The sequence below is a fragment of the Magnolia sinica genome, chromosome 11, assembly GCF_029962835.1.
Source record: "Magnolia sinica isolate HGM2019 chromosome 11, MsV1, whole genome shotgun sequence".
Lineage (NCBI taxonomy): Eukaryota > Viridiplantae > Streptophyta > Magnoliopsida > Magnoliales > Magnoliaceae > Magnolia > Magnolia sinica.
Genome location: NC_080583.1, coordinates 4,883,720 through 4,900,005, shown reverse-complemented (window position 1 = coordinate 4,900,005; position 16,286 = coordinate 4,883,720). Strand labels below are relative to the sequence as shown.

At 39.7% G+C, this 16,286-nt stretch overlaps 1 protein-coding gene across 2 annotated transcripts; it reads left to right on the top strand.

Annotated features, from left to right (window-relative positions):
• Positions 1 to 2,473: 2,473 nt before the first annotated feature.
• LOC131218613 (uncharacterized) lies at positions 2,474 to 16,064 on the top strand. Of its 2 annotated transcripts, XM_058213260.1 has the most exons (5): positions 2,474 to 2,860; positions 9,266 to 9,502; positions 12,547 to 12,630; positions 14,476 to 14,605; positions 14,802 to 16,064. In XM_058213260.1, the coding sequence occupies exons 1-5, from the start codon at positions 2,565 to 2,567 to the stop codon at positions 15,750 to 15,752; spliced, it is 1,698 nt and encodes a 565-aa protein (XP_058069243.1). In that variant the 5' UTR covers positions 2,474 to 2,564; the 3' UTR covers positions 15,753 to 16,064. The 2 variants fall into 2 exon arrangements, with proteins under 2 accessions (XP_058069243.1, XP_058069244.1); XM_058213261.1 differs by lacking the exon at positions 12,547 to 12,630.
• The last annotated feature ends 222 nt before the right edge of the window (positions 16,065 to 16,286 follow it).

Here is a 16,286-nt window from a genome sequence, read left to right as displayed (position 1 = left end):
TGGGAGACCCCAAAAGCTAGTCTGATGGGCCACCCACACCTTGGTCCAAAATCTTTCGGATTTTGAGACGCTAGCTGTAGAATATTTGGTCTTTGGAAGCGGATTGCGTCCTGCCCCCGCCTGGACCGAAATCGGTCCAGACAGGCTCTGTGGGGCCCACCGTGATGTGTGGGATTTATCTATTCCGTTCATCCAATTTTACAGATAATTTTACAGTACAATGAAAAAAAAAAAATCCGTATCCAAAGCTCATCTAGACCACACCATAAGATGTTGCAGTGATAATGATGCCAGCCGTTGAAACCTTCCTAGGGCCCATCATGATGGTTATTTTCCATCCAACCTGTTCATAAGGTCACAAAAACCTGGATGAAGGGAAAGCACAAATTCCAGCTTGATCCGAAACTTCCGTGGCTTCCAAGAAGTTTTTAATGGAGGTTGTTCAATCCTCATTGTATGGACCACTTGAGCGTTAGATATGCTCATTTTTGGGTTCGTATACTAAAATAATATGGAAAATTAATGAACGGTATGGATGAAACCCGTACATCACAGTGGGCCCAAAAGAGCCCCTACATGGACCGATTTCTGTCCAGGCAGGGCAGGACGCAATGTTTAATGGTAAAGTTAAACTATATTTTATTACTGACCGTTCTTTTGTTGGCCACCTATTGAAATGTTTTAGATATTTTATTCTTGAAGAATTTTGGTGCATGAACGATGCATCTTAGGGACCATAATATTAACGGTTTGGATCAGCATACACGTGTGACATGTCTATGATGATCCTAACCAATCAACCTTCTGGCTCCGTCCATGGTTGGATCGGGCTCGTCTAATCGTCTGATGAATGGAACTTGTATCATTCCATCCAGATTTCTGATTAAGTTTGTCTTGTAGAGTTCATTTTTATACTCCCGATTGAAGGTTTGGATGGTCAGAACATTGTGATTTTTACAATGGGCCCACTCGCTGACGGAAATATGAAATGAACGGCTCTGATCGCTTCTCACTTCTACAGAAAAGACATGGTCCGGGGGCATCGGTATAAGGGCGATTCGGTCCGGACCGGGTACATCCAGTTCCGTCAGGCCGTGACCGTAGGATCCACTTAGATGCATGTGTTGTATATCCACGCCGTTCATACGTTTTTCAAGGTTATTTTAGGTCTTGGGCCAAAAAATAACATATATAAATTTCTCAGGTGGACCACACATTAGAAAAATGTGACTATATATCTTTAAAAACTTATTGTGGGGCACAATATTTTTTGATCAAATTGAAAATTTTTATTTACCTTCATCCATGTCTGTGTAACATTATCAACATCTTGGATGGAAAATAAACGTTACGATGGACTCTGGGAATTTTTTAATGGTAGGTGTTCAATCACCACTGTTTTTTGTGATGCGGGCCACTGATATTTTTATCTACTATTATTTTTTGTTTCATGCACTAAAATGACCTTTAAAAACTGATGGACGGCGTAGATATACAACATATAAATCAAGGTGGGCCCCACAGATACGGCCTGACCGAATACGGTGTTACCCCGACCCTACCGAAACCGCTCCCCCAGGAACTCTGCCGTACAATCTCTCGGCCCGAGCAGTGCAGTGCACAACTGGAAGACGAAACGGTAGCGGAGGATGTACAGGGATATGGTACCGCCATCTTTCTGGCGCAAGTGGCCAAGGGACGCATCAATCAGATCCGTCCATCTATAAAAACCTATCTTCAATGGCCTATATTTATAGATTCAAGTGGATTAGAACATTTATGATCCATTATATTTTTAAAAAATTACATGTAACCTTCTTTATTTTACTACCGTTTCTTTGAAATCCATTACTCTGATGGTTGAGACCATCTGATGGACATGAAATTTGACTTATTTTCCATCCAAAGTACGAAAGACCACATAGACGGTCTTGATTGATGATTCACCCATCTACGTATTGCTTTACCTTATTCCTGTTCTAACATGCTCTACCGTCTAATCTCCCATTATCTCTCGGCGAGTATTTGCTACTCTGGCAGCGTATGACTCTCGATACACAGGCACTCAGAAATATACACGTGGCATACAAAAAATTAAACCAAACCGGGTACATTGTGGAGCACGCTGTCCCTAGGTCAGTGTCTCAAAACCAGGTTGGTTGAAAAATCATCTTCTGATTTGTGGACACTTGTCTATTGAAACAGGTATATTTTTCATTTTTGACCGTCCAATAAATCTCCATCAATCCTACAGTCAGGAAATCAATCTAGTCGGCTTTATTTCAACAAGGGTAATTTTTTATTGTAGACACCACCTTTTACCTACCTAGTATATGCGACGGTGGAATTTCTTAGTGCCTGCGTATCAAGCGTCATACGAAGCCAGAGTATTATATACTTCTTTCTTTCTTTTTTCTCCTTCCTCCCACCTCTCTGCATACAGTCCAGGAGTCGACCGTTGGTGAGAGTTTTTCTCCTTCCTCCCACCTCTCTGCATACAGTCGAGGATTCGACCGTTGGAGAGAGAGAGAGAGAGAGAGAGAGAGAGAGAGAGAGAGAGAGAGATGGTGACTCTGAGGAAGAGGGTTCGAAGCGAAGAAATCCATTCAAATCCCAAACGGGCGGAAGAGAAGAACCCATCGAAGAAGCCCGCCAAGAGAAATGAAGAGACAATCCCAAGCTACGAGCAGTCGAGAGATGAGAGGATCAAAGAGAACTTGCTGCGAATGCAGAAGCTCGGCATTATCGATCTATCTCAGAAGCTCAAATGCGATATCGGCTCAGCCAAACGCCCCCCAAAGAAAATCCAGATCCGAAAATCTTCTCCCCCGATATCAGCACCTCCAAGACGCTCTTCCAGGTATTGCTCCTTTCTTGCTTTTGGTTTGCTGATTTTGGTTCAAGATTTCTGCATTTTTTCTGGGTTTTGGCTGGGATTGAAACCATTTTGAGTGTGGACTTTGATTTTGTGGGATTTTCTCTCTGCATTTTTTTTCTCTTTCGTTTTTTTTTTTTCTACATTTTCTTTGTTCATTTGTTGCTTTATATGGATCTTGGTTACTGATTCCTTGTTTTTGTGTTGTTTTTTCTTCATTCTTTTGTGGGATTCAGTAACGATTTCTTTTATTTATTTATTTAATTTTGCATTCCGTGGATTTTGATGAACGATTTCTGCATTTTTGTGGGGTTTTTTTTGGTGTTTCTGTACATTTTTTTTTCTGGGTTGTGGTGTTTTCTTTTCCCTACAGTTTGGTGGGTTTTCTGTGTTCTTGTGGTTTTTTTTTTCCTTCTCGTTTTGGTGTTGTTTCTACGTTTTTTGTGGGGTTTTCCTGCAATTTTATTTTTTATTTTTTATTTTTATTTTTTTTTGCGGGGTTTCCTGCATTTTTGTGGGTTTTGATTCTGATCCTGCATTTTTGTTGGTTTTTCTCTATAGTTTATTTTCATTTTTTTGGTGTTCTTTACTTGCACTGGATTTGACTGATGGTTGGTGTATTGCTGTGGGTTCTCTCTTCATTTCTGGGTGGTGTGTGTGTGTGTGTGGTGCTTCTTTTTTTTTTTTTTTGGCAATTGGATTTTGATTATTGTTTCTGCATTTTGGGATTTTCTGTACTTAAAAATCATTTTGGGTTCTTTTCATTATATAAGGTAGCTGTTTTTAACATGTGGATGTACAGTATGGGCTTCTGAAATTTTTTTTTTTCTCGTCAAAGAATGCAAATGATGCATATCTTTCAGACGTCAATGGGGATATTAAGATATCATTCATTGGGTGATGCGGCCAGCGGCTCTTCATTTTTAGCTTTGTTAGAAGTGTGTGATGTGTTATTGGTAGTAGTAATCGTTTGTGCATATAATCTCAAAGTCCTTGTAGAATGAGAATGAGTTTTTTTGGGGTGTTGGGATTTGACTGTGAAAGAAAAGGAGCTTAAATATGAGATATTGTTCATAGGCATTTTATAAAATATTTGAATTAATGTTAAATACATGAGATACTTTTTTAATTCACCTTGATAAATTCAATGCAAACTTCTACTTCCACAGTCATGCATTTATGCTCATTATCCCAAGTTCATAACTAGTTCCTACAGTTGTCAGCAATCACAGGGATGCAAAATGTTTCTTTGACAGTTGTTGCTACTTTATTCATCGTTGCTTTCCTTAAAAAAATGGTTAGACTATTACCGAAATGGGTTTCCTCGACCGGTAGGTTTATTCATATTATTCGTAAATGGAGTCTACCATATGTATGACCCCCCTTCTGGTTGCTGCTGCTAGCTTTTGCTTGTTGAGACATGCGATGAATAACAAAGAAATGAGTAGTTGATGCTGCTAGGAATAGTACATAAAATGCAATCAGGAAAGAAAACAATGCAGTCATATTACAAATAGCAATCAAATCATACAATGCAGCCTACATTCATATTTATAAATAAACAAATTTCAGAATACAACAGATTGGCATGAGCTCCAGGTTTCTAAATCTTTTTTTTTCCTTGTCTTTTGAAGGGTAATTGGAAATTTTATTAGGAGAGCAAAGCAAAGAGTATACTAAAGGGATGATGATAGATCATCTTGCTAACACAAAGAGGAAGAATCCCCTCCAACTGCCTTAAAAAACCTCTAATGAGCAACCTGCAAAGGATTTATCAGCTCCCCATTCCAAAACCATTTGACCTTATAGAACACTTGTTTTGGAGATAAAGCTTTCTCCTAAAAAGTTTTGGTGTTTTGGTTTGACCAGATTGACCATATGATCACTAACAAAACTACCCACCATATCGTCCTTTTCTCCTTCAGTTCTTGGAAGCATGCCTCATGAATGATATGTTCCCAAATTGATGAGGCATGACCCAAGAAACCTCTAATAGTGAAAAGAACCTTTCCCACACTTTCTTAATGAAGGTGCAGTGGACAAAAAGTGATTGATATTTTCGTTGTCTTGGAGACATAAAATGAAACCATTGGAAAGAATCATCTGTCTTTTCCTTAGGTTGTACGATGTTAGAATCTTGGTTCTTTCCAGCTAACCATCCAAAGGCCATCTTGGTCCTGGGTATCTCCATATTTGGCAAATTGGGTCCTTTCCTTGCTGCAACTATAGTTCTTGGAGCATTGAGCAGAAGTATATGACTGTGAAGGTTCCAAATTTCTTGGTTTCTAAGGCCAACTATCCTTTTCAGCAAGCAAATTTCCACAATTATGAAGGAACTCCATATGCCTGACATGCTCACTGACTTCCTCGTCCAGAAAGTTCCTTCTAAAGTTGGGATTCCCAACTAATTGTTCCCCTACTCTCATGATATTCTGAGCTATAGAAGCAACCCTTGCACTGGCCACTCAGTATAGGGAAAGATACTTTGAGGGGTCTTTCTCCAGTCCACACCAATAATCTTCCCAAAACCTAATGTAGGATTCTTCTCCCGATCAAAGCGAATCTCCTCTCTAACAGAAGTTGCCACCTTTAACAATGCCTTCCAGATACCCAATGCCCTGTATGGGGAGTAAGAGACTATGAATCAATGCCTGTTTTCATCTCCATATTTACATAATAAAACACCTTGTTTGCATAAGTTGTCCGTTTCGTCCCTGAATCTCCACAACCAATTTGACAATGAGAGCTAGACTGAAGAGCTTCAGTTATCTAATACCGAGACCTGTTTTCTTCTTTGGCTTACAAAAATCTTGGCCTAAATCTCATCCAGGTTTCAATTCTTCCCCCACATAGCTTTTATGATCCTTAATCTAAACGCTGCCCATTTCAGTCTCTCCTTCCTAGTCTTGCTGCTTCGGTATTTGCACCCCTTTCGCTTGGCCTCTCTTCAACACCTCACCTTCATCTATCTCCCGCTACCTTCATCTTCTTCCTCACTACCTTCCTTGGTCATTATCGAGGTTAAGATCACAATTTCCATTCACAATGTGATTATGTAAGATACAATATGTGAAGAGGCTATTTTCACTTGTGTATCTAATAGATAAGTTGGAACTGTCTTTATCATATGAAATTGTACTCTCAACATCCCTAGAGGCATGTTCTATGATGTTTGGCAATGGTGCATGCCAAAGATTAAACAACTACCAGTCCCGAGGCTCACAATCATGTCTAAATTCCTTTAGACGATACCAAACTCCATGAAAAGGGTGTGAGGAAATGAGGCATGTTCAGGAACTGTTACGAACTTAATACAAAATTTTCGACGTGATAAAGATTGCAACAAATAAAAGTGAGGAAATGAGGCATGTTCAGGAGTTTGGAACTGTCTTTATCATATGAAATTGTACTCTCAACATCCCTAGAGGCATGTTCTATGATGTTTGGCAATGGTGCATGCCAAAGATTAAACAACTACCAGTCCCGAGGCTCACAATCATGTCTAAATTTCTTTAGACGATACCAAACTCCATGAAAAGGGTGTGAGGAAATGAGGCATGTTCAGGAACTGTTACGAACTTAATACAAAATTTTCGACGTGATAAAGATTGCAACGAATAAAAGTGACTTCGATTGGGATGATAGTAAATGTGTGACTGCAGAAGCGGGAGCTTGGGCTGAATTTATTAAGATGAATTAAAAGAATATTTCATGTCTTTCACATTGATTTATATTTTTTTAGAAAATGCCTACAAAGAGTATCCCATAACTAAACTCTTGTTTCACATTCAAACCTTGAGGCTCAAAAAAATCAGAAACAAGTCATTCCCACTCTACAAGGAGTTTGAGATTATGTCTTTCACATTGATTTATATATATCTTTATAGAATGCCTACAAAGAGTATCGTATAAGTATAACTAAACTCTTGTTTCACATTCAAACCTCGAGGCTCAAAAGAATCAGAAACAAGTTGTTCCTACAAAGAGTTTGAGATTATATGCGAAGACAATTAATGTTACAAGAAACACATCATCTACTCCTAGGGAAGCTGAAGAAGAGCCCAACCACATCACTCGATTTATGACATCCCAATATCTCCATTGCCCTCTAAAGGATATGCATCATTTGCACCTTTTAACAATGAGTATTTGGAGGTGATGTATTCGCAACCTTAACAATCCGGGAGAAGTGGTCCTCCAAATTCAGCTCTGAGGCCAGTGAAGAATAGCAAGGTGACTCCTTATGCAGCTTTCATGCGGAGATTAGGAGTCCTTGCAATACAATAGACAAATACACTTGAAGGAATCCGAACTAGTTGGATATGTGTAGCAGGAGTTCCCTCTCAATCATCAATGGCGACATGATGTGGAAGGCCTCCAGCTACCTTGTGAAATGGCTAAATTTATCCAGGCGCTTCATTAAAATTCAGCTTGAGCTTAAACATATGTGATTTGAGAAGGACATTTTGTAATAAATATTTTTTAAATACACTTTTGGAGTAGTTTTGGATGATGTCTATTTAAACCATATATCTATTTTTACTAATTGCCAGTAATTTATAGTCAATAGTTTCTCTACATCAAAGGTCATTTAAAATAGTGAGCCTACTTTTGTTGTCCTACTTGATCCTTGGATTAGCTTAAGATTGACCTAAGGCTTTATCATGATGGGCTCAATTTAATGGCTTATCTTATATCAAGTCCTTTTTATGTGATCTAAGACTTTGGAGGGATTTACCTCTCCAAGCTCTGTTTGGTGTGAATCCACCTTCTAATTGGTAAACACTTTATAGTTTACCCAAATGCAAAAAATTGTTTACTTGTAAACACTTTACAACTTAAAGCTAAACAGTACAGACATGCATCAAAATGATCGCAATGCGAATGTTTTTTTTAAATTTTTTTTAAAGTAACGGGAGAATATATTGAAAAGAAGAGAAAAGTACAAAGGGAGAACAGCTAAAAACAGAAAAGGAGTAGCAGCACGAATCTGCTGAGATGACAGAGACACACTAAAACCCCAAGAAGCAAAAGTCAAGGCCATGCAAACCCTTGACGGATACAGCCCATTCGATCAGCCATCGTTTAGCTCTAGAAGCAACCGTTATCACCGAGGAGGAGGAATCATTGAAGCATCTGTCATTTCGTTCAAGCCAGACAGACCACCAGACTGCCAGGATCGCCATTCTCCAGACGGTATTCCTAGGATTACCCAACCTGGCACCATACCAGGAGGCCAGAAATTGAAGAGACGACCCCGGGGGACACCAGGAAAAGTTAAAAAGCTGACAGAATTCGTTCCAGATGAGCGAGATGAACGAGTAATGGACAAAAAGATGATCGACTGTCTCCTCGGCCCGCATACAGCATAAACAAATGTTGACAAGGATCATGCCCCTCCTTTTTAGATTATCGATGGTCAGAATTCTGTTGCATCCTAGGAGCCAGCCGAAGCATATAATTTTTGGAGGCACTGGAATTTTCCAGATGAAGGCGCAGGTAGGGCGATCAGTCAATATCCCTCAAGATCCCAATGCGAATGTAGCCCTCAAAGTGCAGTCAATATCCCTGCAACTCAGTCTTAAGTAGCGGAACTGTAAGTTTGAGACCAGAAGATCAATTTGAAGTTATTTCCCTATTATTAGACTAATGATTACAATTCAAATCTTTAGTCTACCCAAGCAAACACTAAGAGATTTCTCCATTTTCATAGGATTTCTCTTCTGGTATGTTTTTTTTATTTGGTTTGTTGCCTCTTTTTTTTCTTTCCATAGGACATATGGGCATCCAAGTGACTCCTCAATGTGAACGTAGCCCTCAAATTGCAGTCGAGATCCTTTCAAGTCTATCTTAAGTATCGGAATTGTAAATTGGAGCCCATAAGATTATTATGAATTCTAAGGAAGATACATTTTGGCTATTTCCATATTATTAGACTAATGCTTAATGTGAATGTAGCCCTCGAATTGCAGTGAAGATCCTTTCAAGTCCATCCTAAGTAACAAAATTGTAAGTTGGAGCCCAGAAGATCATTATAAATTCTAAGGAAGATATTTGGTTATTTGTGTATTGTTAGACTAATGATTGCAATTCAAATATTTAGTCCATTCTCTTCTAGCATGTTGTCTTGGGTTTGTTGCTTTTTTCTATAAATGGATTTTGCTTAAGTTGGTTTCTGTGGGTGCCTTTTTATCCTTAAGATTTTGATGACCGTTTCTATCATCGTACTTTGGGTTGAGATTTACTTAAGCTTGGTGAATTTTGTGGGTCCATAGGTTTGTTGTCAAATGATTTGGTTATGAGGATCTCATGCTTCTTCTTTCTATTTTTTTTTTTTTTCACAATTTGCTTATTGATTGATGTGTTCTTTTAATTATTGGGGGTGGTTAGGTTGCAGAGCATAACTCCTGTTAGCTATACAGAAGTGCGCCCAAACCAAGCTGAAAAGTCATCATGGAATGGAGAGATTTCATTAAAAGAAGGCCCACTTCCTGAGATTTATACAGAGGAACATGATAAGCTACTGGGTAACTGCAAGTTGAGTTGGGAACTCTTTGAGGATGGATATGGTGCAGATGGAAAGCGTATGTATGATCCGGTAAATGGGAAGACATGTCATCAGTGCAGGTTAGGGTCTTCTCTTTCTTTCTTGATAATGCTTCTTTGGTGATTTATTAGTTGCCAATTTTCCCAATTTCAGATTTTTGCATGCGTCTTTTATAGTGGGATTTTACTTCTTGTAAATTGTTGTTAGAACCAATTCAAGTGTTCTGTTGATTTTGTTTTTGATGTCCTGACCTATGATTCTTGTTTTTTTTTTTTCTTAAGTATTATTAGAACTTCGAAGTAACTATTAGGGGGATTGGAGCAATTCGAATACCCTGGTATTGTAATATCCACTACCGTTGCAATTCCCATGTTTGGGTTGATGGGCATTGGAAAACCTGGCAGTTTAAATGCCCACCAGTACTTACAATAACCCGAAAGGGGCACTTCTCTTCCAAAATGATGGTGGAAGTTCGCTCCAATGCCCGCTGAAGATAGATTCCCCAAACCTTGGCCGTGCAATTCGATACACCTCCTAAAGGGAACAGAATCCTCTACACCACATGTTTACGTTGTGTAAAATAGCCAATCTCTATGGGCCACCATGTTGTCTGTGTGACATCTACTCTGTCCGCTCCTCTATGCTAGGCAATAGGGCTAAAAACCAGTCTGATCCACAAATCAGGTGGGCCACAATAAATGGAACTATGGGGATGGGACGCCAATCATAGGCTTGTGTGGGGCCACCATGGTGTGTATCCTTCATCAAACCTGTTTATCAGGTGTTACTCACCATGACGAAGGCAAAGATACAAAAATCAGGCATATTGAGGTACAATTTTACATTGCTCCCATTGGTGCAGTCTATTTAGTTTTTTTTTTTTATTTTAAAATTTTTAATTTTAATTTTTTTAAATTTTAAATTTTAAATTTTATTTTATATCAGTCTGATCTTTTGTATTTATGGTGAACATAAGGGTTCTCATTTGATGGACAAAGTGGATTTTACACATATGCAACATGGTGGGCCGCAAATAGCTTAGGTGTTTTACATGCTGCACAAAACAGGTATTGGAGTGATGATTCTAGACCTCTTGAGGTTTCAAAGAGATACTTTGATACTGTGATGGCTGATAAACATGCCGTTGGAAATTACTGAGAGAGTGCATACGTGGCATACAAGTATTTCAAACTGAACCACCCAAATTATGGGTAGCAGTTTAGATGTAGCATGAACCAACAACTATTCCTAGTTGGCTATCTAGTTATTCGATAGTTGGACATTTATTGGTACAAAATGAAAAATATCCAATGGCATCCCAATGTCCACTGCTTCCTGTGGTAGGGCCCACTTGAGTTTTGAAGTAACCTGATTTTGGGACCACTTGGACATTTATTGGTACAAAATGAAAAATATCCAATGGCATCCCAATGTCCACTGCTTCCTGTGGTAGGGCCCACTTGAGTTTTGAAGTAACCTGATTTTGGGACCACTTGGACATTTATTGGTACAAAATGAAAAATATCCAATGGCATCCCAATGTCCACTGCTTCCTGTGGTAGGGCCCACTTGAGTTTTGAAGTAACCTGATTTTGGGACCACTTGAGTTTTGAAGTAACCTGATTTTGGGATCACATCCTAAATGGATAGGAGTGCATGTTGCACAAACATCACGGTGGGCCCCATAGAGTTTTTTGTTATATTTATTTATTTATTTATTTTTGAGAGATGTTATGGGTTCCTGTAACATGTGTTGTGGGAAACTCATGTCCTTTTGCATGTTGTGGGGCCTGCGCATACGCACACACACGCACAACCAGTATGGAACGCCTGTGCTGTGAGGCCATTTTTGTCCACTCATGACAAGCAAAGACCGTTGAATATGAGGAAACCATTACAGCTAGCATAGAAAAAAAACAATCATACAAGTAGGCATGTGGAAGATAATAATATTTGAATTGTTTTGATTATCCAATCAAGTTGAAAATGGGGATGATTGTGATTCATGGTAAACACTCCTATCTAATGGTCTACTATGATCATAGGTGGACTCATCTAGGCCGTTGAATATGAGGAAACAATTACAGCTAGCATAGAAAAAAACAATCATACAAGTAGGCATGTGGACGATAATAATATTTGAATTGTTTTGATTATCCAATCAAGTTGAAAATGGGGATGATTGTGATTCACGGTAAACACTCCTATCTAATGGTCTACTATGATCATAGGTGGACTCATCTAGGCCACATATAGACATGGCCGCATAGGCAAGCAAAGACCATGGATCAACAGCCTACAAATGAACTGTATGTGTGCGCGTGTGTGCGAGTGCATGCATACGCACGTATGTGTTTGGGCCATTTTGGATGCCATTAGTTCATAAGCGTCCATCAATGACGTCCTGTATGTATGCATGTATATATTTGTTTGTCCCTTTTTTTTTTCTTTTGAAAGGTAATGATTTCTATATTAGATGATAAAGGAGTGCACAAACAGGGATAATCAGCCCGCTGAGATAGCGGACAGACTACTCGCCTAGAAAAGATAAATTACATCCCTTCAAGGAACCAACATTAGAAGCCCATTCTACAATCAGGTATTTCACCCTTTTAACTAGAGATTCTGATGAGTTTGAGGTATCCCTGAAGCACCTTCCATTCCTTTATTCCCACACAGACCACCAGACAGCTAGGAGGGCCATTCTCCAAATCTCCTTTCTTTGATTGCCTAATCTAGCAGCTTGCCATTCATTGAGCAACCGACCTGTGCATTGAGCAAACCCTAAACCAACCCTACCCAACCAAAATACGTGCGATTATTCCCAACCCGACTCAAATTTGCTCAACCCAAGTCCAACCCTATTTCCAATCAGGTTATTTCCAGCCCTAACCCAACCCGAACTTGGGTTGGGTCACTAGATCCGAACCCAAGTTGCAACCTAATATGAAGGATTTTATTTAGTTAATAAATCTATTTGTTAATTAATCAATCTAACATTCCTCGACTAATGATATGGACAAGTTTGTCATTTGTTTTTCTTTGGATTTCTTGATTGGTGTCTTTGTTTCATTGTTTCCTTGCACCAAGTATTTTTCATCTTCATCCTTTTGTGAACTTGCAGGCAGAAAACCCTGGGTAAACGTACACATTGCATCAACTGTAACTTGGTCCAAGGTCAATTTTGTGGAGATTGTTTGTACATGAGGTACGCTATTTCTTTATAGCATTCTCTCCACAGAAGGTAGCTCATACCACCAATCTGAACAACCTAAATGATTATTTTGTACCTTTTTTACCTTTCAAAAAACAAATGTTTTGCACCTTTTTTCCAATGAAAAGTACCATATTTGCAATATCAAACTCAATTGTTAGTCTCCACAGCGTCCCTTAGTAAAAAGAAAGCACCTACAACACGCCAATCTATAATGATAAAAATGACCGGTTTTATTGATGTAGAGGGGAACTATATATCGGTATTAAGTATTTTGTGAATATTGGTTCATGTTTTGATTTTGAGGCCTTGACAAGTGCATTTGCCATCACTATTTTGCAATTGCCGTTTCTTTTCCTTTCTTCTTCTCATGCACTTCGGGTTGGCTACGTTTGGATGTCCCATAAATTCAGGCTTGTGGTTTTTTTTTTTTTTTTTTTAAATTTTCTTTTATGCTTTTCCACCCCAAATCAGTATCCATGGAATTATTGATAGGACCTGAAAAAGCTTGGATAGTGATGTGGAGCGGAAAAGGAGGGAAATGGTATTTATCGTGACGCGATTCCCATTTCAGGTGACACCGGAAACACATGGTAGAATGGTTAATCATTCATTCTTTCCAAATATCTATTCCTTTTGCAATTTAGGAATTATGTAAATGCACATTCAGCAGATTCATTGGACTTGGAGAAACTTACTGAATATAGCATTAAAGTTTTCTGGTTAACGTGTTTCATTGAGTTAAATTTACCATCCCTCTATCATTGTTTGTTCTTGTCACAATATGATTCTAGTAATCACTAGTTATGAATTGATGCGAATACTGCCTGCTTTCATGAATCATATTGCAAAGGAAGCAATTCACAGAGCCATGGAATGCATATCACCCATATGGTCACAATAACAAATCAGTGATGGAAGGGTGCCAACTTCAGCTTAACGAAGAGCGTTTACAAGAAAGCTTGAATGCTATTCTATTCAGCAAGTTTCTCCAAGTCCCATGATTTTGCAGTATGTACTTCCAAGGTAGCTTTAACAGTACTATGGGTGCATTTGGATGTACCCCAAATTGCATTTGGATTGATATGACTTTGAGAAACCTACTGAATAGCATTAAAGTTTTCTGGTTAATGTGTTTCATTGAGCTGAATTTACCACCCTCAATCATTGTTTGTTATTGTGACAATGTGATTCTAGCAATCACTAGTTATGAATTGATGTGAATACTGCCCGCTTCCATGAAGCATATTGCAAAGGAAGCGATTCACAGAGCCATGAAATGCATATCACCCATATGGCCACAATAACAAATCAGCGATGGAAGGGTGGCAACTTTAGCGTAATGAAGAACGTCTACCAGAAAGCGTGAATGATATTCAGCGAGTTTCTCTGAGTCCCTTGATTTTGCAGTATATGCTTCCAAGGTAGCTTTAACAGTACTATGGGTGCGTTTGGATGTACCCCAAATTGCAAAAAGAACAGATAAAGTTGGAAAAATCGAATTATCATACATTATTACATTCTACCATGCCTTTGGGGTGTAATGGAAAAGGATTGCCCATCACCCGTCTCAGAATGTGAGGAATAAGTGCATTTAAAACGTAACAAATCTTCCAGATGTTGCCAACTAAAGAAGCAAATCTCCAAAGATCCTCATCTGCTGAAGAGACCCATTTCATTGTGTTAAACAAAATCACCTTCCATTTTGAGGTTGGGCACACATTCACAATCAGTGATCCCAATATGCAACATACATCCCATGTAAATTGCCGAATCTGCTTACACCGGTAGGACACCACAGCTACTCATCTGTTCATTTCTTTCATCCTCTTTTTGCAGATATGGTGAGAATGTGCTAGAAGTCAACATGAATCCCAACTGGGTTTGCCCCGTCTGTCGTGGCATTTGCAACTGCAGCTTGTGCCGACTTAAAAGAGGATGGGCTCCCACTGGCCCTTTGTATAAGAAAGTAAGGCTAATGCATTTGTGTGTTCGTTCTCCTTTTCCTGCATTTTTATTCGAAGAGGTAGTATGATCGTTCATTAGAGGTAGTATGACCGTTCGTTAGATAGAGAGAGAGAGAGGGAGGGAAGGAGGGAGGGTTGTATATTAGTAGGTGGAGCATGACGGTGGCTATTTCCTCTCCTGCAATTTTCTTTTCTCAGGTTTTGAGCCTTGGGTTCAAGTCGGTCGCACATTATCTCATTCAAACCCGACGTTCTACGGCAAACGCAGAAGACCCAGTTCCCAAGCATCCCTCTTCTGCCAAGAGATCACTGGCCTTCGCAGATGCTGAAGACATGAACGTTGAATCCAATGACTGGGACAAGGAATTGAACAGTTCAGATCATCATGGAAGCAACCAAAAGATTGAAAACAAGCAAGCGGGGCGACAAACAGGCCTGGAGACTGTTGACAATGTAGGGTCAGGAAGCGAATTGAACATTAAAATCAAGCACAAGGCGAGGAAGCCTAGTCTAATAAGCCCAAAGCTCAAGAACAAGCACAGGTCTGCAAAGAAGTCTCCTGGAACTCCACAACGAAGCCTAGACAGCAGTGGCGACTTTGCTTCAGAAAGCGTGCCAGAGCCTACTGTAGCCCCAGAATCGATCCTGGGATGCGTCAGCGATGTGGGGTCCGCATTCGGATCAATGGTGAGAATCAAGCGCATTGCCAGGAAGTCTCATATGAAGCCTACAGCGGTCCTACTGCTGAGCTCGGATGGTGTTGTCCATTTTTCATTGGAAAGTGAGCCGAAGCCTACAGCAGTCCCACAGCTAAGCTCAGATGGTGTCCTCCATTTTCAATTGGAAAGCGAGCTGAAGCCTACAGCAGTCCCACAGCTAAGCTCAGACGGTGTCCTCCATTTTCAATTGGAAGGCAAGCTGAAGCCTACAGCAGTCCCACAGCTGAGCTCAGATGATGTCCTTCATTTTCAATGGGAAAGCGAGCCGAAGCCTACTGCGGCCCCAGAACTGAGCTCCGATGTTGCCTGCAATGTTGTATCAGGAAGCAAACCCAAGGCTGGAGTCCAGCACAAGGCAAGGAAGGCTTCTGTCGCCCCAAGCCCAGATTGCATTGCTCGAAGATTGAGGAAGAGGCATAACATGTCTTGAAGATGTGATCCACAACATTCTCCCTTTCGTGTCAATGTCATGCTTGCTTTTGGTACTCCGGAGAAACAAATCTTGATTGAACCTATATTCGAGGATTCTTGGACCCCACCATTTTGGTTTTGAAGCACTGGGACAGCGCGATATTACGTGATGAAGCAGGTGGGCCGTTTTGCTATCAGCGATTTGGGACTAGTCACTTGGCCAAGTCCGAGTCCTTTATCGTTTTGTTGTTTTTCTGCATTTTGATGTTCAAACATGAATCTTGGGGTCATTCGTCTTATCAGAATGTTGTGGAGCGGCCTTGATTTCTCATTGCCTATACTGTGGATCCAGCATTTGTCCACCATTGGATGCTTAATCGATCTCAATTTCAGCAATTCAATCCAATTGATCTCAATTTCGACAATTCAATTCAATAAAATGGAAACAAGTCACACACTATTGTGGAATTAGACTAGTGTGTGACTTGTTTTCCATTTCTTCAATATTGAGTTGGATTATTGCAATTTGGTTCGATTGGGCATCCAAACATGC